We start from the raw sequence: 26,287 nt of genomic DNA, 5'->3' as shown, positions 1-26,287 counted from the left end.
GCAACTGAGACTGAAAGAATTTACCATGTACCTCAAGTGGACATTTAAGCTTACTATTTTAAGATGAAAAATCCATCTATTGGTATACTTTTATTGTTAACACGTTTGGCTTTAAATGTAATACTAATGACTGCCATATGAGAACATGTGCATTGATCTAGTAACCTGTAACTGCATTATTACACTCTGGATCTAAACAGTGTTTTTGAGTTTTTCATTAAATGACTTACTTATCCCCAGTAATAAGCCAAGAAAAATAATACAACAGAACTCAAGTTTTCAGCTGATGCCATATTAACAAAGAGGTTAACTCAGTAAGCATTCTTTACAATCAATTTGGCAAAACCTTTTCTTCTTTGACTTAGATCAGCGATACTCAGACTGCGGCTTGTGAGCCACAAGTGGCTCTTTAGTGTGTAAATGAAACAATGAATTCACAATATTGTGGCTCTTTTGGGTAATGCTGATAGCAAATTTTGGTCCTGAACCATTGAGGTATGAATATCACTGACTTAGATACTTAACAGATTTTACACTTTCCCAATGAAGAAGGTTTGAGAAGTGAAAAGGCCACAGACAAATTTAAGGCTTCATTTATATTTCTTAGCTAGCTCTTCTATTATTTTTGCTTCCTTACAGTCATATTTCCCCCTCCCCTTCATCTTCTATTTTTTAATTTACTGTAGTCTTGGAGATGCAACTAAAGTAAGTTTGGGTTTACTAAAGTAAAGCACAGGTATATTTTGTGCCCTCAGAAAGATGATCATTTTTGCCATATTCTGTTGATTTTTTCTATTATTTTTGTAATCTAAATGTTCCAAATATAGTAGTGGTGCAAGCACTAATGATAATTGAGGCTAAAGTGGAGAAGTGCCTAAGATAAAGGAAGAGGAAGTGATGGTAACTAAAGGGAAATTAAGTGGAAGACCAAGTTAAAATTTCCACTATTTTGCAGGTGATTTTGAAGTGCTTTGGACAATCATATGACCTGTGGGAATACCAATATTACTTACACATACTTCCACTCCTTACGAACCTCTCAAACTCTGCATTTCATATCATCAGTAATTTTCAAATACTCATCTAAAATTGTCATCTACTTGGGGGCTTCTGAGCTGTCCAAAGCTTATTTAGTCAGTCTAGTTTTTTCCCAATTTTGCATGGGTGGAAGATATCGACATTCCCAGGAAACTCATTATTAGACTTCCAGGGTGAAAACCTGGCTTCACTGAATTCAGTAACAATATTCCCCTTGACTTCAAGGGATCCAGGGTTTTACCACTAGACCAACTTATACGACTTTTGTCTTACCTTGGAGCCAGGTTTTGTATCTACAGTGGATGTAGTTACTGCAGTAGATGTTTCACTGACCATGCTTGAGGGTCTTTGGTTTACTTGTTGCTTGGACATGTGTGAATTCTGCCTAGAAAAGAAAGAAAAAGTATTTTTAAATAATCAGCTTTTGCTTTTTTATACATACACACACTTAAAGGATCAACTAGAACACCCATTATTTGGTACTAGGTCTTTTCTAAGAAGATATTGCCAATGGTATTCAGTGGTTCATAATTCTTTATTGGTAACAAAAAAGTAACAGTACACTATTCCACACACTGTAACATTTTTTTAATGTCTGTAAAAAGGAGCTGAATTATACATAGATAATCATTAGCTAACCATTAACCACATATATATTACATATACACTTCCAGGCAAAGCAAGTATTTAAGTAACCTATTCCTTCCGGTAAAAAAGACAAACACACTAAAGACACAATCAGGTCAAGACTAGAAAACATGAAATCATCATGGCTTAAAAGGAAATTCTATTTTAATTTTCTAAAGACAGAATTACTGGTGCAAGTGGTCAAGCATAATCTCTGCTGTGCTAGACTAGAAAATGGCAGAACAAGATGATCCAGTCCTTCAATATCTAACGATACTAGAAGCATAAAATGATACTGTACATAGTGAATGACATGGGATTTTTCTAACAAATTATAAAGATTGCTTTGCTGGTGAAAAGTGTTATGTCAAAGCTAAGGATTATTTTTCTAACATTGTTCTCAAATGTTTTAACATGAGAAATATTTTGCTTTCACAATGCTGTCAAGCTCAGTGAATGCCTGTGCTACATATAGTTACATTATATTGGTCCTACAAATTAGACGACCTGGAGATTAGTCTAAAAGGTATACTTGACTTGAGGATGAGGATTTCACTGTAAAGGTATAACACAAACACACAGAAAGACAATCTAAAAAGAGAAAACAGCTTCTTGTTCACTAAAATGTATCCATGATCAGCAAGAAATCCATGCCACCCGCCTCAACAGGTATAATTCTTTTCAATTTATCATGGCATGTCATATGTTCAAGCTGAAGCAGCTAAAGCAGGAGAGGAATAGCTAATTCTATTCAACTGGAGAGAAAGAGAACTCAAAGAAAGTATGCAGATAGTAACAGATAAGTTGAAGGAAAAATATCAATAAAATATTTGATAAATATATTATTTTAGTCTGGAAAATTAAAAGTTATCCTCAAAGGGTGCATATTAAAATCCTGTGGAATTTTCTCAGCAAAACATTACTTCAGACTTGATTGTCATACAGTCTGTATTTCATTAAGAAGCTGAAAGTCTAAGTGCTATGCTTTCATAGGTCCCGATGCTGCAAGTTGTTTCACAAGGGCAGACCCCTATGCCCACACAGAATAATACAATCAGATTAATAAAATTAAGGACCAGATCCTCTGCATTACCTAGAGAGAGAAGATGACTAATATTTATAATGTATCATTGAATGCAATGGACATGTCCCTAAAGGACAAAACAAAAAGGCAACACCCTAGAGGAAGAACTCCTTACAGATATTTATCACCAAACCTATTCCTCATGAGAAATCTACACTTCTTACTCTGGACAACAGTCATATACCAATCCAAGATGAGCACACACAGCTACTTCTATTCGATTTGGTCCAATGGTTTACTCTGTGTGTAGAAGCCAAAGGATCTATTTTCATAGCTTTACCTTCAGTAAAAAAAAGTAAGATATTTCAAATGCACAAATATGTCTGCCTTTGCTTGTGGCAAGAGGTGTCTAGTTGCTTTGTAAACACACCCACAATTACAACAAAAATGATTAACAAGTGCAAACAAGTTAATGACAATCTATGAATTTCTGCCACTCTAACCTTAAAATGCATGCAGTAAAATTTACATAAAAACTTTGGCAAATTATTCACCCTAAACGTTGTTGCCAGAGATAGTCAGTCAAATACTAAGTACAACAGGGAACAGAAGCATTTTGAGCATTATCACTCATACAAAACAGCAAACAATAAGAGGAAAACAGTTTGCCATCAGAGCAGTCTGCCACAAGGTGTTCATTCAAGCCAAGAGGTCAGCCACCATCAGCTCTTCCTAAATTACACCAATTATTCCATCCTGAATGATTACCTGTCCAACAGTTTCTCAGTTGATTTGAAGTCCCAAAAGAGAGAGACTATTTCTGAACATGTAATTTAAATTAAGCTTGGAGGAAATAACAGTGCAACATTGATTCCCTCTATTTCAAATGCCTGACATCAAGCCCTTCCCTCTAGCCTTTGTAAGTATGGTCAGGTTTGGGAAGAAGAGGATTTTAGAGCCCTTAAAATAATCTCTGTAAGCTTCATGCAGCCTTTACAACCTCTGCCTGTCTTGTATTCCTGACAGCTTGATCTCCCAGTCTGTTCTGCTTGCCTTGCAGATACCTCTTTTTCCAGTATTTTGTCAGCTTTAGTGTCCAGTTTTAGCAGGGAGTTGTGAGATGTTCTATATATACAAACAATTTTGCCTTACCCTCTTGTGAATCATTAACCTTTACTTTCTGCTTCTCATTAGATTCCCTATTCTCCTCCTTCTAAGGTACTTTTTACAGAACCTGGAGATTGCAGACCTTAGTTGACCTTTCCGTACCTCTGAATCTTTTTTTAGGCTTAATTTGAACTTGTCTTTTTCCATACTGCTCATTCTCATTTTTCTAGTCCTTGTACCTAGCAGGATATTCCAGCCTATTTCCAGTAAAGATGTTAAAAGTTTCCTGCATTTCAACACATGTTCATCCAAAATAATTTAAAGCACTAGATTTAAGAGCACCAAGATAGCAACTAAAAATAAAATACAAGATTTACAAAGAGAGTCGGCATCTCTCAGGAAATTGGCTGGGCCTTGAAGAAATAAATCTCGTTTTATTTGGGGCTTTAAAAAAAATTTGGGGACAGTTTGGGGCTTTAAAAAAAATCCAAGATTTAACCCAAATCACAAATTAGGAATTTTAAACACTGGGAAAGCCATGGAATAAATATGGTTGGCATGAGTGGCACGTGGACTGCTGGGTGGGAGAGGCTAGCCCTTAGCCCCGCCCCTTCCAGCCCTAGAGTGCTGAGTGGGCAGGTGGTGCAGCTCAGCCCCGGAGCACGGGCGGGCGGGCAGGCAGTGCAGCCTCAGTCCTCGAGTGCCAAGAGGGTAAGCAGTGCAGCCCCAGCCAGACACCCCACCCAGCCCCAGAGCACTGGGTGAGCAGTACCCACCAGCAGCACCAGCCCGAGCCACTGCACAGGGGCTCTGGGAAGAGTGGCCAGAGCAGGAAGCAGGAGGAGGCCTGGGGGCGGAGTGTGAGCGGGACGATGTCTGGCTGTTTGGGAAGGCACAGCCTTCCCTAGCCTATGATACCCACCATCCATGACGGTTGGCCAGCTGTGCATGCGCGCGCTCTCTCTCTCTCACACACACATACAAAATCTAACTTGACCATTCTCCCATGGTAACAATACCTTTAGATTAGGCATTGTGTGTCACAATACAGGGTAATTGTACCTGTAGTCCCACTCTATGGGCCAGCAAAGGATCCCCACTCTTGGCTCCAGCACCCCAGTCATCAACTGTCTTAGGTCCTTTCTGCATCTTTCTCCTTTCTGACGGGTTTGCTTTCAGGCTGCAGTTCCCTGACTGTACTGTGAAATCCCAAGAAAAAGTCTAATCTGGTTTCTTTTGCCTTCTCTTCCCTTATAAACTTTTAGCTCATCTTAGAGCACAAACCATTGATGTGGGAGATGCAGGTCCAATTCCCCCCCTCTGCCTAATCTTCAGAAATGATTTGAATTTAGGTCTCCCAATTCTCAGGTGAGTGGAATTAACCACAGGCTAACAACACTGGAACAACTCCAACAAGAGAGATTGAGACATCCCTACCTATAGCCCATATATATCCCATGGCCCTGTAGTTAGGCTACTTTCCTGAGAAGTGGGAGACACTTTTCCACATCAGACAAAATTTGGAATTGAACTGGGGTCTCCCCACATTCACAGTGAGCGTTTTAACCACTGAGCTAGAAGTCTAAGGCAGACACCCCTACCATCACCTCCTACTTGTGAGTTTAGACGTGCTTTGGAGAATGCCTACCAGATCAGGTCCTGCAATGATCCATCTGAGGATCCTGATGGGGTTTAGGTGGGAGATAGGCTTCCAGATGCCTAGGATTAGACACCAGTGAGAAACTTACATGCCATGAGAACATTAAACAGCAGAAATTTAGGTGCGTACAAAGTTAAGCAGAAGCTGAGTGGAGGGTCAGAGGATCCCAGTGGTACCAAAACATTAGGCTTAGGCACCTAGGTCCTTCTGAAGATTTAACTCAAAGTATATTTGCCTAACCAAAAAACCACTGCACACTTGTCAAACTTTCTTTTAATACTGACATTTGATAGACATGCTTGATTTGATAAATCTGAGTAGAGTCAATAGTTTCACTCAATTTAATCTAATTACCGGAAACTACACTTCCTGCATTGTATAAAGAGGCTTATTGTGCAATACGGTAACACCTTGCTAAACTGAGACATTTGATGTTTATATTACCACATAATCTCTCTCGAAACAAAATGAAAAGCTCAGTATTGGAATGATTAACATTTTATTTCCAATGTTTACATGGCAATGATTCATAAACCTTTTAAGACATCCTAGGTAGTTATTAAAAAATAGCAGGATGTGGTGTCAATCCAATACAACATGAGAGAATAAAAGAGAAAGCATATATTTAATCTGTACCTGTGTCAGTTTAGCAATTCCTTTAAAATAATAAAGACTTATTTTTCTGTGTCCCTGTTGGAAACTTTTCTGAAAAATAGCCAGTTGATTAATATTTAAACAAATGTATGACTCTCCAGCTAAAATAATGGCTTGTGAGCCACCAGTGTGTTGATCCAAACTACCTGCAACTATATAAGGGCTAATGAGAACAACCGAAAAGAAAGGATTAATCAGTTTCTACCTGACATTTCAAGGATGAATTTACATGCTCATCAAAACCAAATCAATCCAGAACGTAACCCAATTCAGCACACAACACTCAAATGCAAGTCTCTTAATTGTCAACTAACAAAGAGGACATCCTTAGCCAGTTGCTATTTTAAATAAAAAGGAAATATATGTAGAGGCAATCCCATTTTACTGTCTAGAACACTCAAGCATATTAACATTGACAGAGTTAAAAACAAAGTTACTTTTACAAATAAGTAAAGAAAGCCATAATCCATATTCAACATTATCAGTTCAAACACACCTATACTGGAGTTTAATGATATCTATTATTCAACAACAGCTGCGCTGCACTAACAGTGCCATGTTATTCAACTTACTTTTTCAGTTCTCTTTCTCTCCCATCATACAAACACACACACAGGCACATACTCAGGAGAAGGTTAGCTAATTCAAATGATTACACCTTACTTGGCACACATTTTTGGAAAACTGCCATTTGCTGCAGTTGGCATTCTGGACCAGTGTGAATCGATATAAAGCCTGTGAAAGCAGACCGCTTGGTACAATATCTCCTGACTCACTATGCCATTCCCCATCATACCTAGATTGCATTCCTATCTATATGGAGAGCACATTTAATTGGTTACGAAGAATTTATTGGTAAACCTCACTTGTTTTTACAAAACAACAAAATCCGATACTGCAGCATTTTCACCAGCAACCAGAATGTTTAATGTCTATGAGATGGCTAATTCAGTTTTCCTAAAAGAGATACAAATATTTAACCCACAGAAAAAAAAACTGTATATAAAAGCCACAAACAACCTTCTGTTACTCAATCAAAACAGCTTCAAATTAATCTTTCTACCTTTTAATTTAATTAAACCTTCTACTCTTTTGGGCAGAAAAATAAATAGCCTAAGTTTATATTTCTATATCCCAGATATTTTGGTGGAGGTTTTATTCAACATTTTTTGCTGCCATGGTAACCAAACGCAATGGATGAAACAAGCACAAGGCTCTCTCTCAAGGGGTAGTGTACTGGATTGATCAACTGCAGTTACACAGAATACAAGAGAAAGGACACAATAAAAAACTCAGGCTTGATTAAATAAAACACAAAAAAGTGCTTGTATTTTGTATTGAAGTATTCCATACCTCTTGATTTCATACGCAATTGTACTAGCCCATACACAGTGGAAACTTTTAAAACATCTCTCACACACAAATATCAGTAGTTTACAACAGATTCAGTTTCAAACATGCAAATATTAAAACACCTGCTTCTTATTAGTATGCATGTAAAAATAACTTTTTGAAAATCAGTGCAATATAAAGTGAAATATTTTACCAATTATGAATATTTGCTCTTAGCACTGCTTTTCACCATAAAAGCTGTTTTAAAACAAAACAACTTTTTTTTGATCTAGGCTGCTTTACATAATATAAATTTTTAGTCCTGATTTTAAATTCATGAATTTAAAAGGAGCGTTTTCATGAACTTTAGCCATACTTATTATGCAAATATATAAAAAGGATCTTCAAAGTGAAGTAAAATAAGAACTTTTAGATCGTTTGTACTTTTGTCTTAGGTAGTACTTAAATATATTTAGGACAAAGTTTATATTTTTAAAAGATTCAACTTCAATAGCACAATGCTCAGTTTCAGAGATGAACTCCACACAGAAAATGTAATTTCAGAGTTTTATTCCTGGGATTGTACTGGGAATACTGTGAAAAACAAGTATTTAAACAGCAAGCGTCACTTCTATGGAATCTTTTTTCCCAGCTATGCTTGGAGCAGAACAGTTCACACTGTTTCAAAAAGATATTTAGTTGAAATTCCATCAAAATGCTGATATTCCATTTCAGACAAACATTTTAATTTAAATCTAGAAGAAGATGTGTCCAGATATTTCAGTGTGGTGATCTGGTCACCCTAAAAGCTTGTGCAGAGGTAGAATCGAGTCACATCCCTATAAAATGGATTGTCTGTGTGGGTGACAAAAATGGATTTGTCTTTGTTTATACAGACCCCTAACATGGTGAGAAGGCATCGAAGGGACCGTATCACTAATAAAACTTCTTGGTGAGACTGTCCTAAAGGAGTCAGTTGTCCGGATGCCAGGGGTTTAATGGTGCTGCCATACCTGATCTGGACCACCACCACTAAGAACACATTTGCGAACATGTTGAACACCGTCGCAAGCCCAAAGAGAAGGACATAGAATTGATAATGCCAACCCAGGCCAACCCTAGACAGCAGGAACTTCCTGTGTTCATGTCCACATAACAATATGTGTCTTTCATGTGGAGAACTGCGTATCACACTATCTCCTGAAGGGAAGGGATTATAGATGCCAGTATACGCATCCTGAACTTCAGCTTTCTGATGCAGATGTTGAGCTGCCAAAGATCCAGAATGGGTCTCCATACCCTGCCCTTTCTGGAGATTAGGAATTATGGGGAATAGAACTCTCTCCCCTGGTACTGGAGTGGGAAGGGGGGAGATGCTCTCTGTTGCTCTCTGATGTAGCAAAGAGTTTGCCTCCTGTTGAAGAATCAATTGATGAGAGGGGCCCCCAAATGGTAGGAAGTTTGTATGGAGGGAAGGAGAGGAATTCTATGGAGTACCAGTGATGGAAAAATCAGCCTTCTGCTGGTGGCATCTAACTCAGATAATGAAAAGAAACACATTGGTCTGCATTGCTTTGGATCGTTATGGAGCAGAACCCATTATCAGCATGGACGCATGTCCTCTGGAAGGGTGGTTGAAGCATGAAGGGACATATGAATCTTTAGCGTATCTGGCACATAAATATCTTGCAACGCCAGCAAAAACTGTGCCATGCAAACATCCATTGTCATTTTCAGGTGACACTGTAAACAAGAAGCGAGCAGCATTATCTCCTGCAAATGTTAACAAACTTGTTTGTCTGAGCGATTGGCTGACCAAGAAGTAGGACTGAGTGGACTTATAGGCTCTAAAGTTTTACACAGTTTTATTTTTGAATGCAGTTTTTTTGTACATAATTCTACATTTGTAAGTTCAACTTTCATAATGAAGAGATTGCACTACATTATTCATATTAGGTGAATTGAAAAATACTATTTCTTTTATTTTTTACTGTGCAAATATTTGTAATAAAAAATAAAATAAATTGAACATAGTACACTTTGTATTCAATATATTTGAAAATGCAGAAAATATCTAAAATATTTAAATAAATGGTATTCCATTATTCTTTAACAGTGTAATTAATTGCAATTTATTTTAATCGCTTGACAGCCCTAGTCTATTTACACAATATGTAAATATGTTCTCATTGTCTTTCAAAGTACTTTGAAAGTAACTCCTATGTGGCTAACACACATTCCTTTGTGTGATGCAGGCCTGTTTACCAACCAATATGGCATACCTGATTTAAACACACTTTAGTCATAATTCTATCATATATCCATAGCTCTTAATAAGTATATTAATGATCAATGAGTTATTTTTCAAATGATAGCTCAAGGCATATTTTATACACAGATTATTACAATAGTGTAAAAGGTATGAATACTGGGGTGATAAGTGTCACATTTACACTCTTCTCTATACTTTATTAGAAATCATAGGAAGTCACTACTACCTCTAGTCTGCTAATTACACCAATCTTGATTGCTCATTTAAAAAAAGTCTTCTCATAAGCACCTTCATGTTCCCTCCCATGCCTCCTCATTATGCTATCTCAATATGCTCCTTTGAATTCCTCCTTAAAACTTCTCTGTCATGATGCTTACAAAAAACCTTGTCAATGGTTAGGCAGTTAGCTTGCTGTGACTACCATTTTGGATCCTGACCAGCATTGTGCTTGTGCTTCCCCCCATCTGTTTTATCTAATTGTTGTATATTGTTGTTACTTAGATTTCAAGCTATGTCATATGTTTGTACAACACCTAGTACAATGGTACACTGGCCATGCTACCATAATGCAAAAGTCATAAGACTATCAAACAGGTTGCAACAATGTATCTGAAGGCAATCCAAGGCTTTAGATTGATTTAAGCTGGTATAAGGCCTTAGATCAGAAACTGCAAAGAACATTCCAAAAACCAAAATTTAAGAGAACAACAAAGGGGCTAGGTATTTTGCTTGAGAACAGGAAGACACAAGTTAAGCAGAAGGAATCTGGTAATGACTCTCCTTTTCAGAACTAACTGTTAAGGTCATGTCAGTCTAGGAGACAGAACTGACCTAGCTTTGAACCAGTTTGAACTGATTTAAGGACTCGCTGATATTAAGCATGAACTAACTTAAAAGTACCAAACTGATGTGCTTTAGACTCAGTCTGTTTTCTAAATCTCATTAGGGTTTCAAAATGAAGTTTCAAACTTGAGCCCATTTTCCTGTTGCTCTGTCTAAAAATTATACAGCTAAATTTTTTCCAACGAAAAACATATTTTTCAGTCCTGCTGATATAAAAAAAAAATTTTGCTCAATTTTTCCTTAAGAATTAATTTTCAGGTGGAGGTCAAGCATGAAAAAATATTAGCCCAATATTCCAAAAAGTCAGGAATATCTGAAGACAGAAGATTAGAATGGAAAGTGTTTAGTAACTTCACCTATTGTAGCTCTCACTCTACTATTATACCATATTCCTTTAAGGCTGGTACTGTATATTTGGCATTTGCTTAACCTTCTAGATTTAGTGCACTCAAGAAAGTTAATTCCAATTCTAGAGGCATAGTACTGATTCCAGCAGTAGTAAACTTGGGAGGATTATCACTTAATTTTTTTTATCTCTAAAAAATGGAGGTTATTCACCTGTAACTGTAAGTTCTTTTAAGATGGTGGTCCCTATCTGTATTCCACACATGGGCACACGCACACAATGCATTTGAATCCAGAGATTCTTAGTAAACGGTGTTTGTTTGCCTGCACATCCACAGTTGTCGCCCTCATACTACAGACCAAGGGCATAAGAGGCAGCATGGGCCGATGCCTCTACAGTTTCTTTTTTTAATCGCAACTCAAAAAAGATCGGAAGGAGAGGGGAAAGAAGGTGGGTAGTGGGATACAGCAGAGACCACACATCTCAAACAACTTCTAGCTACAGGTACATAACCTCCATTTCTTATTTGAGGCTGGTCGCCATGTGTATTCCACATGTGGGTGACTAACAAGCAGTCCTGAGACCAGAGGGGGATGTGAGGATGCACTCAGTAAAGCCTGAAGAAGTGCAATCCCTATAGCTGCATCTGCAGCAGAGACCTAATCTAGTGCATAAAGCTTTGTAAATGTGTGAATAGAGCTCCAGGTAGCTGTTCTGCATATGTTCATATCTCCTGGAGAGATGCTGTGGAGACAGCTTGTGCTCTTGTGGAGTGGGTCCTTACTCCTTCTGGGGGAGGGACACACACTAATTGGAAGCAAACAACAATACAACCGGAAATCCATTTAGAGATTTTCAGAGAAGATATTGCTTGTCCTTGTGACCTTTCTGCCACAGTGACAAATAATGGTGATTTTCTGATTGGTTTGGTCCTTTGCAGGTAGAATGCCAGGGCCCATCTGACATTGAGAGAATGAAATATTTTCTTGTCAATAGAAGCATGGGGTTTTAGGAAGAAAACCAGTAAGTGGACAGGCTGATTGACTTGGAATTCTGAAATTATGCTAGGGAGGAATTTAGGATTAAGACAAAGGAAGACCTTCCTCTTATGAAAAATGATGTACGGGTGTGTCAGCCACAGGGCCGGCTCCAGGCACCAGCATTCCAAGCTGGTGCTTGGGGCAGCATTCTGCAAGGGGCGGCAGTCCATGTTGTTTTGCCCCCAAGCAGCGTGCCGAATTGCCGCCATGGAGGGCGGGGGCAGCCCGTGTGCCCTTGGGCGGCAGGCACGTTTCCGCGATGAGGGCAATTCCGTGGCAGCTTCTGTTTAACTGTCCGGGGCGGCTTCAGCTATACATAGAAGCTGCCGCCGAATTGCCGCCACTGCGGAAACGCGCCTGCCGCCCGCCCTAAGGGCACACGGACTGCCCCTGCCCTCCGCGGTGGCAATTCGGTGCGCTGCTTGGGGCGGCGAAAACTGTAGAGACGGCCCTGGTCAGCCATAAGTGTTCCCATCTCACTCATCCTTCTAGCTGAAGTAATAGCAACTAAAAATGCAACCTTCATGGAAAGGTGGGGCATACAGCACATGGCCAAAGATTCAAATGGTGGTCTGGTAAATACTGACAGGATGAGATTGAGGTCCCATTGAGGTGTAGGCTTGACCACTGGAAGGAAGGTCCTGACCAAGCCCTTTAGGAATCTAATCATTATTGGACTAGTAAAAACAGAACCTCCATGTACTGGAGGAAGGAAGGCACTGACTGCTGAGAGATGGACCTGCAATGAGCTAATGGAAACACCTGAGTTCTCCAATGACAGGAGATAATCTAAAATGCCTGGGATATCTGCAGATCCTGAGTAAGACTCATTGTGCCTTGCACAGGCGGAGAAGCATCTCCATTTTAGCTAGGTAGCATTTCCTAATGGAATCTTTTTATTGCTGTCATAAACAGATAAGGGTTAATGTCTCTTTTACCTGTAAAGGTTTAGGAAGCTCAGTAAACCTGGCTGACACCTGACCAGAGGACCAATCGGGGGACAAGATACTTTCAAATCTTGGTGGAGGGAAGTCTTTGTTTGTGCTGTTTGTTTTGTTCGCTGTTCGCTCTTGGGGCTAAGAGGGACCAGACGTGCAACCCAGGTTTCTCCAATCTTTCTGAAACAGTCTCTCATGTTCAAAATAGCAAGTACTAGCTAGAAAAGGCGGATTAGTCTTATGTTTGTTTTCTTAACTTGCAAATGTGTATTTTGCTGGAAGGAGTTTTACCTCTGTTTGCTGTAACTTGGAATATCAGGCTAGGGGGGAGGAGTCCCTCTAGGTTATATAAATCTGACTACCCTGTAAACATTTCCATCCTAATTTTACAGAGATAATTTTTACTTTTTCTTTCTTTAATTAAAAGCTTTCTTTTTTAAGAACCTGATTGATTTTTTTCCCCTTGTTTAAGACCCAAGGGGATTGGGTCTGAACTCACCAGGGATTGGTGGGAGGAAAGGAGGGGAGGGGAGGGTTAATCCTCTCTGTTTTAAGATCCAAGGAGTTTGGATCAGTGAAGCCTCTCAGGGTAGCCCAGGGAAGGGAAAGTCTGGGAGGGGGGATGGTTTATTTCTCCTGGTTTTAAGACCCAAGAGGTTTGGGTCTTGGGTTCCCCAGGGAAGGTTTTGGGGGAACACAAAGTGTGCCAAACACTATATTTTGGCTGGTGGCGGCGCTATCAGATCTAAGCTAGAAATTAAGCTTAGAAGTGTCCATGCAGGTCCCCACTTTTGAACGCTAAAATTCAAACTGGGGGAAAAATACCTTGACAATTGCTCTGAGTGAAAATGAATCCAATGGCTTCTGAAGATGATCATTCTTGTTCTGATGCCCATCCAAAAACAGGCTATGAAGTGAAGTAGGTCTGGCTTGGGGTATCTGATTTTGCCATTCTCCTGAGTTACAAGTTCTGGGAAGGGGCAGATCTTGATAAGATTGGTTGACATTCTCAAAACACCCAGGAACCAGAACTGTCTGTATCAGCTGGGTGCTATGAGAACGACCTTGCTCATGTCATAATGGATCTTTCTCAAGACTGTGGTATCAGAGGGATGAAAGAAAAGGCACATCTGAATTGATCTGCCCATGATAATCTAAAAGCATAGCCCTGGGAGTCGTGGCCCATAGCTGCTTGAGACCAATACAGTTGAAGTTTTCTGTTCATTCAGATTGCAAAGAGACCCTATTGCAGTGTTCCCCACTGAGTGAGTAACTTGCTCAGGACAGAGTCATATACCTTCCATTCATGCTCTGCAGAAAAGTGCTTGCTAAAGTTGTCAGCTAGAGATTCTGAACACCTGATAAGTATGTGGCTAGCAGTGTGACGTTGTTTCTGATGCACCATTTCCATAGCTGACTGTTTCCAGACCAAGGGAAAGGGATCTTGCTCCACACTGCTTGTTTAGATAAAAAGGACCATGGTGATATTGTCCAACATTATTTGGCTATTGTGTGAATGTATGAGCAGGAGAAAGGCCCTAAAGGTCAGGCAGTTACAGCAGGTTGATATGCAGCCTGGCCTTCTATGGGGGTCCAAGTTTCTTCTATTGTGTGGTTGTTCAGGTGAGCACCCCATCCATCCCTTCTGGGATGCATCTGTTATGATGGTGGCATCAGGGATAGGAGGGATATAGAGGACTCTAACTTGTACTCATTCTGGGTTTGATCACCAGGTAACAGAGGCTATGGAGTTCTGGAGTCACTCTGGAGTTCAAGTGGTTCTTGTCTAATGAGTAGACAGACCAGAGCCAGGCCTGTAGGCAGCATAGAAGAAGTCCAGTGAATGGTGTCACAAAATTACATGAGGTCCTGTGGCCTAGTAGGGAATGACATCCTTTGACTATAGTTTTTGGATTGCAAATAATCTGCTCATTAATTGGAATCTTTCTGCTGGGAAGAAAGCTCTTGCTAAAATTGAGTCCATTGTCATGCAAATAAAGCTTAACACTCTTGGGGCGGGGGGTTGGGGTGGTGGGGGGTCAAAGAGGACTTTTCTTTGATTATGCATACACCCAGAACCACTAGAAGATGGAGCAGGAACAAAATTGTCAACCTGATTTTGTGGTTGGAATGACTTGTTAGGAGACAGTCATCCAAATATGAGAAGACTATGTAGACATGATGTCTCATTTAGGCTGCACCACTGAAAATACTTTTGTGAATACCCATTGCACTATTGCTAGTCTAAAGGGAAGGACTCTGAACTGCCAGTGTTCCTGACCTACCAGAAACCAGAGACATTTTCCAAGGGATAAATGAATATTCACATGAAAACAGGCATCCTTTATGTCAAGAGCTGCAAACCATATTTCCTCCTGTAGGGAGGGAATTCTTTAATGCTAATGTAAACATCCTGAATTTTGACTTTCAAATAAAGATGCTGAGTTGTCAAAGGTCCAGAATGGGTATCCACTTGCCATCTTTTTTGGGAGTAAGTAGTATGGAGAATATAACCGTCACCCTTGATACTAAAGTGGTACTTGTTCTATTGCCCTTCGCCGAAGGGAAAAAAAAATATGCCTCCTGGCAAAGAATCTCCTCCTGAGAGTGGTCCCTGGAGAAGGGAGACTGGGGGATGGGGAGAGAAGAGACAGAGGAATTTGATGGAAAAACCATGGTGAATGATTTTTAGAACCCACTTGTCTGTTTTGATTGAGTTTCAAGTGCGGGTGAAAAGTGAGAGATGGCCCCCAAAGATGGGGGTGGTGTGCTAGAAGTCATTGTCATCAATAAGGCAGGTGGTTCTCAGCGAAGGTGCCAAAAGTAAACTTTAGTGGACGAATGGGAATGGGTGGAGGTCATAGCAGCAAAGAGGACTGAAAATCGAGGTCTTTTAACTCTCCATCTCTTGAGTGGAGGCTCAGCTGGAGGCAGAATGGTTGTGAAGGGGACAGTCTTGACATATGCTCCTGCCTCTGGTCTTTTCTCTTCAGGGCTGCAGTGTAAATTCCCAGGCAGCAGAGGGCTGATCTAGAGTCTTTGAACGATTGTAGGGACTCAGTTTTCTCACTGAATCTTGCTGAATGCTAACTCCTCTATGGTGCTCCACATCTCCCTCAGGAACCCTGCAGAACGAAGTGAAGACTCACCTCATAACTATACCAGTGGCTAGCCCTCTTAATGCTATGTCCACTGCATTCACTGAAGCTCGTAGGGAGGTTTTTTCCACTAGTCTGCCTTCCTCAATAAAGGTTTGAAATTAGGCTCTGTCCTCTAAAGGAAATTTTTTCTCAAAGTCTGTCGGTCTGGAGTAGTTATTAAAATCATATTTTACTAACAAACCTCAACAGTAAGAAATACAGAACTGCAAGCTTGTAGAGGAGAATACCTTTCTTTCTGAAAGGTACAACCTCTCCAAGCCCATGTCAAATGAGGTTGCTTTAGGGTGTTGTAATCTTGCTCCGTCTATGACCACCTGCACCTCCAGCAAGTTGGGCTCTGGATGAATGAAAAGGAATTCAGCTCCTTTGGCCAGGATAAAATAGCACCTTTCTTTAAGATGTGGGAGCGCAGGACAGTGGGGTATGACAGACCACCTTGTCTGGTTCCATGATGCCCTCATTTACTGGGAGAGCCATTTTGCTGGCTGCAGGATGTCAAGGACCCGATGATGGGTATCTTGGACTACTTCTTCCAGTGGGATCTGGAGGTCATTTGCTATCATTTGCAGGAGCTCTTGGTACTGCCTATGGTTGTCCAGTGCAGATGGTGATCACTTAGTTTGGTGAAGAAGATTAGATCCTCATTGGTGCCTGTGGATCTAGATCGATTTTCTCTTCTTCATACTCTGATCGATCTGATAGATTCTGTGTGGAAGAGGAGCAGTAAGACTTGAGGACAGATCTGGGATGTCTGTCATATGGATCCCACAGGCCCCAGGATAGCCAGTACAAAGAGTCGACTGGTTGAGGGGGACCCCATGGCATCAGGTACTCACAGTCCCTAAGATAGTCATATCTGGGAGGAGGGTATCTGGATCTCCTTGACTCCATCAGGATTCATCTCTCTGCAAGGGGATTATGGATTAGCTGGAGTGTCTCACTCATCCCAGTAGGAGACTTGCTCTCATTATACCAGTGTGGCCGTCGGTGCCAGAAGGTGAACATTCCTACCTAAGGGTTCCCATGTTGTCCATGTCTCTCAGGAGAATCAGGCCCAAAAGGAGAGGAGACTGAGCATAAAGGAGGAAGATATTCTCTTGCGAGACATAAGTGTCTGCATGTCCTGGTGTTTGGTGCATTCTGGTGGTTGGGACAGATGATTCCAATATGTCCCAAAATGTTGAGGGTGGACAGCCAGTCCTTAGAAGGGCAGGCCAGTACTGTCAAAGAGTCATGCCTACCACTCTTAGATGGAGCTGATGGGTGTTGGTCTTTTATGAAAAAAAGAGTCAAAGTCAATGAATCCTGTGTGCTATATCATCCTGCCCAGGAGTCTTACGCATTCCTGAACTCTTATGATCCATGCACAAAGGCTCCCTCAGCCTAGATAGAGTTGAAGAGGGGTCTCTTCTTTTAGGCGCAGACCTGGATAGGATCGCTCCTTACTCTTGTGTGAAGCCCTGGATGATGATTCCTTGGACTTAGAAGCTTCAGGCTACAGTCCAAAACTCATACTTGGAGGGGTGCTCCTTATCATTTTAGGATGATGTAAAAGGGCCTAGATCAGAGTGAAGTCTCATAGCCTTCTCCATAAGGTGTTTCCTCAACTGAAGCTCATGAGCGTCACAGGGGAAATGAGAGGCATATACTGCACTGTGCCGAGATATATATTTCACCCAGACAGTAGAGGCAGCATTACTCTTTGTCCCCCACAGAGAGGAGTGAGGGCAAAATAACAATTCTTGAACCCCAGGATTCTAGGCATAGTCCCAGTCCACAAAGAGGGACGCCCTGAAAGGGGATAAATTAACCTACCTATGCTATATTAAAACTTTAACTATGCTAAATATTAAAGCTATTGACAATATATATTTACAAGCCAATAAGAAAGCTAGAGAAATCTGCCAACATAGAAGATTCTGACTCACAGCATGTGGCAGTCGGAAGTAACTAGAGAGGCGTCAGCCTGCACTGCATCTTAGGCCTTTGGTCCAGAGCACCAGGAGGGCAATTGCGTGGGTGGGGGTCAATGGACACTGCTTACTAAAAATCTCTGGACTCGGACGCATGGCACGCATGCATACGCACATGTGGAAAACACACAGGGATCAACACTGGAAGAAAAACCAGAATGTTTTAAAGTGCATCCTCCGTATCTGTGTAATATCACTTCTACATAATGAGAAATGTTCAAGTAATTATGATAATACAGTATGTAAGAAGTTACTTTTAAAGGTCTCAGAATGCATCAAAAACTACTTACTCTTCTTGTAAAATAAATTCAATGTTTTCTGGAGAAATCTGTCCTGTCACAGGATGTCTAAATGTCGTGGTCTGCTGGTTATGGCTGAAAGGAAAAAAAATGTGATATAAGTGCTAAGTTTAGTAGAAAATTAGTTTGTTTGTTTTTTATTAAAAAAACCAATTATTTATTTCTACTGATAGTTTATTGTTGCTATCCAAAGATGAATCATATTTCAGTCATGGATTCTAGGACAAATGTTTTCAATTACTTTTTCACAGGCTTGTGGATCCGCAAGTGGCCCACTGCACTAAATGCTAACCAAGCTCATATTTTGAAGCACTCAGATTGCAATGCTCAGCAAAAGAGAGCCACTGTTTATGACTACTTACATTTTAATAGTACCAAATTATTTAACAGTAACATAGAAAGGGCATAATCCGATTTACTAAATTCTGTGAAGCTCTCAGAATATGATATGGCCATAGATTCAATAATTTAGAAACCTAGTAGGAACTTTTGAATTTTTAATAAGATAATTTAGTGAAACTCTTGTGGGAAGTGCAGCACAATTTGCCATAAGCTTTTTGTTGTTGTTGTTGTTGTTATGTAATGGAAATTCATATCTTAAAGTATGCCTACCACAAGAATATTAGGCAAATTGGCATAGAAAAAATTATCTAATTTCAGTCACCATTTCAGTTTGGATTCTGTCATGCAATGTACATGCTCTAATAAAAGTTTTATACCTAGCAAACATTTTCTGAAGCCTTATGCAGAGTTCAAGTCTTCCACAGCAAAAAAAAAATGTTAAGTCATCAAGAAAAACTGAAAACAATTTTTCAGTGTTATTGTTTCAAAGGAACAGTAAGGGTCAACTGCAATGTCTTTAGGTAGCCTCTGTGTTCCAAAGAAATTAATTTGTAAAATCTGTTAATCTAATTTTTAATAGATATAAACCAAAGGTCAGTTACTTAAACTGAATTTTTCATATTTTTATTTAATGGTATTTAACTGCACAGCATTCAACATGCCATGTAAATCCGACCAAACATAAAGCATTAATATAAAATAATTTTACACAGGAATCAAATTCAGTAATGCAAAAATATGAAAATGTAAACTATTAAATTATTAACATCTGTATGAGCTAAAAATGCATACTAGATGTCTTTGCAACTTTTCTTTTTTAAAAAAAGGAATTTTATTTTCTTCTCCCATGGCGCCTAGCCATCTGGTATTCTAGGGTTTGAGGCACTCAGTTGTCTGGTATCCCAGGATGCCCCCAAAATAGATAGAAATGGAATTTATGCAAGCTAGAAGGTACCTATCAAATCTGCACAACAAAAAAGCTTCCTAATTTCCATAAAGACAACAGCAGGCCTTCCATACAAAGTGACAGGTTGAAAATAAAACAACAAAACATTTATAATGCTGAAATATAAATACAAGAACAACAGGAGAAACCTGAACTAGTGAGTATTCAAGAGTGATAGTCTGTTCTCAATTCTTACCCTAACTGCTCCCAAGATTTGGTTCCTAGTTAGACAAAGAGAGAGTCAGGAGAAGCAGTTGTTCATATTGTAAATTCTCCACCTTCTTTCTAGCATGCCATGCTACTGCTAGGTCTGTAAAGATGAACATCACAATTGATATCTTCCAGGGGTACAATAAAGGGAGAAACCTACAGCTTTGTTAAAGCTGTTGAAGAAAGTGTGGGTTGAAGGGGATAGTTTTCTTAGTCATCTTTTGTCTCGTTATGTCGTAATTTGTGATTTATGGGATATGCACACAAAGTGCAGAGTGGGTATCTATAGGTGTATTTTTAAAATTTGAACAAACACAGCAGCAGCAGCCAAATTCTATTTTCTTCATATGGTCCAAGCAGTTTTAACACTCTCTTCAAATGCTTTAAGTATTCTTTCTAGGTCAAGTCTTCATGCTTTTTCAATCTTTGATACTTCTGCTAAGGCTGCCAACAAAGATGCCAATTGTGATGGCAGATTTTGTGATGTCATCACTTTCTCACTAGGAAATGTACTGAACCCACCAACACATTTCACAATCCTAAACAAAACTGCCTTCACATACTCACCTTCAGTCATTATAAATCCAGGGTAGATTTGACCTAGAAGTGAAAAACTATATACTGGAACTAATCCAGAACCATTCAGAAAACTAAGTTAACCTTGAGACCAGATTTATATTCTCTCAGCACCAAGGAGGATAGCCAAAATAACCCTAAAGTTGGAACCTACTTCATATGCAAAGCTCTTTTTGAAACCTCTTTAGTGTGAGTGAGTGAGTGTGTGTGTAACACTTTAAAATGTGTATTGTTGTGTTCATTTTAGCTGTAGAGAGTGTATACAAACATTAACTTCTGTCCCAGCCTGACTGACTCATTCTTGCAAAATATATTACCAACACTAGTTGAGTTTTGGGAAGTACGATTTTGCAATAGACTATCACAGACGGGAAAGGAGATATAACAGTCTTTTCTCTTCTTACAATAGGCATTTTGAGTTTCAAAAGTTTCTTCACAACCTATTTGAGCTATTTCAAGAACTGTATTACCTACATTTAAGACATTAATTTTACATTGGCAAATAAGACATAAAGTGATACTTTTTACATAACTACTCTAAAAATATTTAGGGTCCGAATACAAGAACAGACATCATACCATGGCCAATAGCATATGGCCAAGAAAAATAGTCATTTCTGTGGGCCTCTAAGGTATAAATGTAGCTGTTTTTGCCTCATCAGGTCCACAGAACACAAGGACTGCAAGTCAGAACAAGCTATACATGACAGCTAAATGCCATCAGGTTCTGCGGCTCCCTCCATCTTTCTCCATGTGATTTAGAATCCTGTGGCACCTTATAGACTAACAGACGTTTTGGAGCATGAGCTTTCGTGGGTGAATACCCACTTCCTCAGATGCATGTAGTGGAAATTTCCAGGGGCAGGTTTCCGCTACATGCATCTGAGGAAGTGGGTATTCACCCACGAAAGCTCATGCTCCAAAACGTCTGTTAGTCTATAAGGTGCCACAGGATTCTTTGCTGCTTTTACAGATCCAGACTAACATGGCTACCCCTCTGATACTTGACACCATGTGATTTAATTCTTCTCCAACCCTATCACTACATGCCCCTCTGTACTTGGATTAATATTTTTCAAGCACGTTGCAAGTAAAAGAGCCTGTTCTGACTGGAATTCAAAGAAAACCGTAAAAATTCAATAAAAGTGAAACCCTCCTGCTACTTTTACTCGTGGACAATTTAAGTAATGCACAAACTTTCTAAGTCGCACCAGATCTAAAAACCAGTTAAGACAAAAACATTTAAGAAAAACAACAGCAACCATCTGAGGCTGGTTTTGAACTTTATTCTCAAATACTAAAGAACCTCCCTCCCATCTTTTGAAAATATACCACTCTTGTACACCATTCTGCAACAAGTTAATCATGCTATTTTGACAGCTCTTGAAAGGTTACTGATTTCCTGTGCTTTACAAATTAAAAGAGCATCATACATTTATTCTGTGCCATCGCAAGGATCCCACTTATAAATGTACTGATACATTGAGTCTGACTCCAACAAGCAACAAAACCAGGTGGGTAAGTAGATTAAGAAAGATTCCATTAGTGTGGCTGCCACACAAAAGATATTGTCTTAATCAATCACTACAATCATGTGCATTCCCCCCCCCCCAATATAAAACTGAAGGAATAGTGTTGGCACCTTGTATGAGAGTACACATCAATATAATATTTTGATACCAGAGATTGTGCACCTTTGAAATATCCCTTATGAAAAGACTTAGACTGGGTGAAATTAAAGTATTTTTTACCTTTTTACAAAAATCTATGCAGTAAACTAGCTTCACCATAACAAAAAGCATAAATCAAGTAGGGGGCAACTGTCTCACAACACACAAAACACAGCCCCCTTCTCTCTCTCTCACAGGAAGATAAGCCACAATAGCTTCCGCTAACTCTCATGACCACATGGTTTAGTCTCAGCAAATCTAGTAACCAAATCCAATACCAAGCACAATTTAAGAGATCAATCATGACCAACCAATACAGTTCAAAATTCATAAAAATAATGAAAAGATTTGCCACAAAATGGTCAATTACACAATCTGCAAATAATTTAGCGCAAAATTACTTCAAAAATTGAAGAAAACTTTTATAAAACCTAAATCTTCTGGAAGTTGCAGTTTAAAAGATTAATTGGCTAAAATAAAACGTTATGTGCTTATATAATACTGTACTTTAAAAATTCATCAGTAGGGATTGAAACTATCAGTTTATATGAAACCTAAATAACAATAAATCTCACAATCTACTAATACAGGTCTGAGAATGGGAATGAATACAAATCCTCCAGCATTTCAACTCTCATTTAATACTAAGCCATAAAGTAGAAAGCTGAAACAATTTAATATGACAACTATGAAAACTAAACAGAACAGCTTTGAAAACATTTAATTAGCATATTCGCCTTCAGTATAATTCACACAACCTCAAATATTTTCTTCTGGATGATTTTTTTTATGTTGACCATAAATTTCAGCATCATAAGGAGAAGGTATTTCCAATTTATACTTCATAGAACTGAATTCAACATGCCATGTGACCCAGTTACTAGAGCACGGCACTGAGGGTTGAATGATTTGGCTGCATTCATCTGTGTGATCTCAAGCATAACACTCTGCTTCAGTGCACTTCTATTTTCCCATCTGTAAAATGGAAATACTTAAGTTACCTCAGGCACTGATAAATCACAGATAAATAGTTTTATTTGCACATAAATACATCTTACTAATCTGTATTTCCTAATTTTATTATTTGAGAAAAACAGCTAAAAATATCATTATAAATAAACAAGTACAAAAAGAGGACAACTCTTTCATTATTAATATCATAGACTCATAGACTCTAGGACTGGAAGGGAGGTCATCGAGTCCAGTCCCCTGCCCTCATGGCAGGACCAAATACTGTCTAGACCATCGTTGCCTAAGTTTTTGTAATAATTTTTCAATACATTCAGATTCAGAATTATCACATTCTTTATATCAGTTGGAAAGCAGAAAAAAAAACAGCTCCTCTCGTATGAGTTGAGCTTTTGAAGCGTTCCTGCACTAATGAAACTTCTACTTCTGAAGCCTTTTTCAAATCAAAATCTTCTCTCCACGAGCAGGATTTGTATCAACTTTGTTATCCTGCAGGCTCACAAGAACAGAGTACGCAGGTGGAGTAGAAGGGTAACATACCTGGGATCAAAAACAAATTGAAAACACAGAGTATTCTTGCCAGCAAGTTAAAGAAGTATGAGCTGGATGAATGGACTATAAAGCTGGGTAGATCATCGGACTCAATGGGTAGCGATCAACGGCTCCATGTCTAGTTGGAAGCCAGTGTTAAGCAGAGTGCCCCAAGGGTTGGTCCTGAGGCCAGTTTTGTTCAATATCTTCATCAATGATCTGGAGGATGGCGTGGACTGCATCCTCAGCAAGTCTGCAGATGACACTAAACTGGGAGGAGTGGTAGATATGCTGGAGGGTAGGGATAGCATATAGAGGGACCTAGACAAATTAGCGGATTGGGCCAAAAGAAATCTGATGAGGTTCAACAAGGATAAATGCAGAGTCCTACACTTAGGACGGAAGAATCCCATGCTGTGTTATAGACTAGGGACCAAATGGCTAGGCAGCAGTTCTGCAGAAAAGGATCTAGGGGTTACAGTGGGTGAGAAGCTGGATATGAGTTAACAGTGTACCCTTGTTGCCAAGAAGGCTAATGGCATTTTGGGCTGTACAATTATGAGCATTGCCAGAAGATCAAGGGACATCATCGTTCCCCTCTGTTCGACACTGATGAGGCTTCATCTGCAGTACTGTGTCCAGTTTTGGGCCCTATAAGGATGTGGAAAAATTGGAAAGAGTCCAGCAGAGGGCAACAAAAATGATTAGGGGGCTGGAGCACATGACTTATAAGAGGCTGAGGGAACTGGGATTGTTTAGTCTGCAGAAGAGAAGAATGAGGGGGGATTTGATAGCTGCTTTCAACTACCTGAAAGGGGATTCCAAAGAGGATGGATCTAGACTGTTCTCAGTGGCAGCAGATGACAGAACAAGGAGTAATGGTCTCAAGTTGCAGTGTGGGAGGTTTAGGCTGGAATTAGGAAAAACTTTTTCACTAGGAGGGTGGTGAAGCAGTGGAATGGGTTACCAAGGGAGGTGATGGAATCCCCTTCCTTAGAGGTTTTTAAGGTCAGGCTTTTCAAAGCCCTGGCTGGGATGATTTAGTTGGGGATTGGTCCTGCTTTGAGCAGGGGGTTGGACTAGATGACCTTCTGAGGTCCCTTCCAACCAGGACTGACTCTCGGCACCAGCAAACCACGCACGTGCTTGAGGCGGCACAATTCCAGGGGCAGCAATAAGGGTTGTTGGGTTTGGGCTTTTTTTATTCGTTTTTTTGCTTTGGCAGTCGCGCTCTCAGAGGGGTTTTTTTTGTTTGTTTTCTTTGGGATTTTTTGCTTCGAGTGGCAAAAAACCTAGAGCCAGCCCTGCTTCCAACCCTGATATTCTATGATTCTGTGAGTTAGATGGTTGTAGGTCATCTATCCAGGAAGCTGAGTTTCTCCCAATGTTGCAGTCCTTGGTTTGGAGGCTTTTTTATTTTTATTTTTTTTTACTTTATCTTTGAAAAAAACATTGTATAGCATGATTCAATTGTTGAGCCTACAGTACTTTGCAGTTTTCCTTTATATAAGCATGTGTGTATATGTATACATACCCACACCCCTCTTGATTTTCCAACAGATTGTGTTTTTATGTAAAAAAAAACCCCTTCTTTATACCATCTATATTTACTGTGCATCTCATGCTAAAGTTGTAGTACAGGATCGATTAGTCATTCATGTTTTATTCCTTTCTGGTAAGAGCTCTTTTAAAAATTCCAGTGCCAGACAGAAAGTGGCACTATTTATTGTTAATATTTATTTTCCATTAAATCTTTTCAGTAGGGCAAAGAATTGGCATCATTCTGACATGAGAAGACCCAGAACAAACAATTCATATCCCTTCAGAGTCTTCAGAACCAAAGAAAGAAACAGGAGACAGATTTTCTTCCATGCAGCAATAAAGGTAACATTAGGGCTATCCTTTATGTGGCAATAGGGGCTAGATGGGATCTTTTCCCACCCCCATCATTCTCAGCTGTTCTATTGACCAAGTTCTCCCACGAGCAACAGTACAAACTGCCTAGTTTGTCTGTTTTGAGGCAGATCATCATGTAGCACAGGCGCTGAAAAAAATTAGCGGGTGCTTAGCACCCACCAGCAGCCAAGCTCCCCCTCTCCCTCCAGCGCCTCCTGACTGCCAGTGGCTCTGCTGATCAACTCCTCTCCCTCCCTCCCTCCCAGCGCCTCGCAGATGGGGTGCACTCAGGGGAGGAGGTGAAAATAGGTGGGGCAGAACAGGGGCGGGAAGAGGTGGGGTGGGGCCTTGGGGGAAAGGGTGGAATGGGGGTGGGAATGGGAAGAGGCAAGCCAGGGGTGGGAGCTCGGGGGAAAGACTGAAGCGCGGAAGGGGCCTGGAGCTGAGCAAGGGTTCAGCACCTCCCTCCCCCCCCAGGACAATTGGAAGATGGTGTGTCATGTAGCTAACAAAGTTCTGCAATGTAGACACTCCACATTATGCAGAAAAAGAAAGGCACCCACAAGTCACACATAAACATTTTTTTAAATATCCCATTTCTGTTTAAGAGTTTTATTCAAACTTAACAGAGCATTAACTACATCAACAAAATGGCAACTAATTCTATCTAAAGCCCTTTGTATTCTATTTTTAAAAAATCAATGAGCTTTACATAAGATAATGTGAACACACACCCTGCTTTATAAGTCCACTGTTGATACTGCTACTTTTTCTCTTTTTTTTAACCTCACTGGTTAGCCAAAATTCAAGGTCTAGCACAGGGGTGGACAACC

General features: G+C 39.9%; 1 protein-coding gene across 5 annotated transcripts in view; it reads right to left on the bottom strand.

Moving 5' to 3' along the window:
* Positions 1-26,287, bottom strand: part of PLEKHA7 (pleckstrin homology domain containing A7) — a 295,587-nt gene that overhangs the window by 99,194 nt on the left and 170,106 nt on the right. For all 5 annotated transcript variants that reach the window (XM_050957092.1, XM_050957093.1, XM_050957094.1 and 2 more), the window contains 2 exons: positions 18,306-18,389; positions 1,312-1,423 (listed from right to left, as the gene is read on the bottom strand). In XM_050957092.1, coding sequence (XP_050813049.1) covers positions 1,312-1,423; positions 18,306-18,389 — 196 coding nt within the window. The remainder of the gene's footprint in view (positions 1-1,311; positions 1,424-18,305; positions 18,390-26,287) is intronic.

Source organism: Gopherus flavomarginatus, chromosome 5, assembly GCF_025201925.1.
Source record: "Gopherus flavomarginatus isolate rGopFla2 chromosome 5, rGopFla2.mat.asm, whole genome shotgun sequence".
In the NCBI taxonomy this organism is placed as follows: Eukaryota; Metazoa; Chordata; order Testudines; family Testudinidae; genus Gopherus; species Gopherus flavomarginatus.
This window is presented reverse-complemented; position numbering and strand designations above follow the sequence as displayed.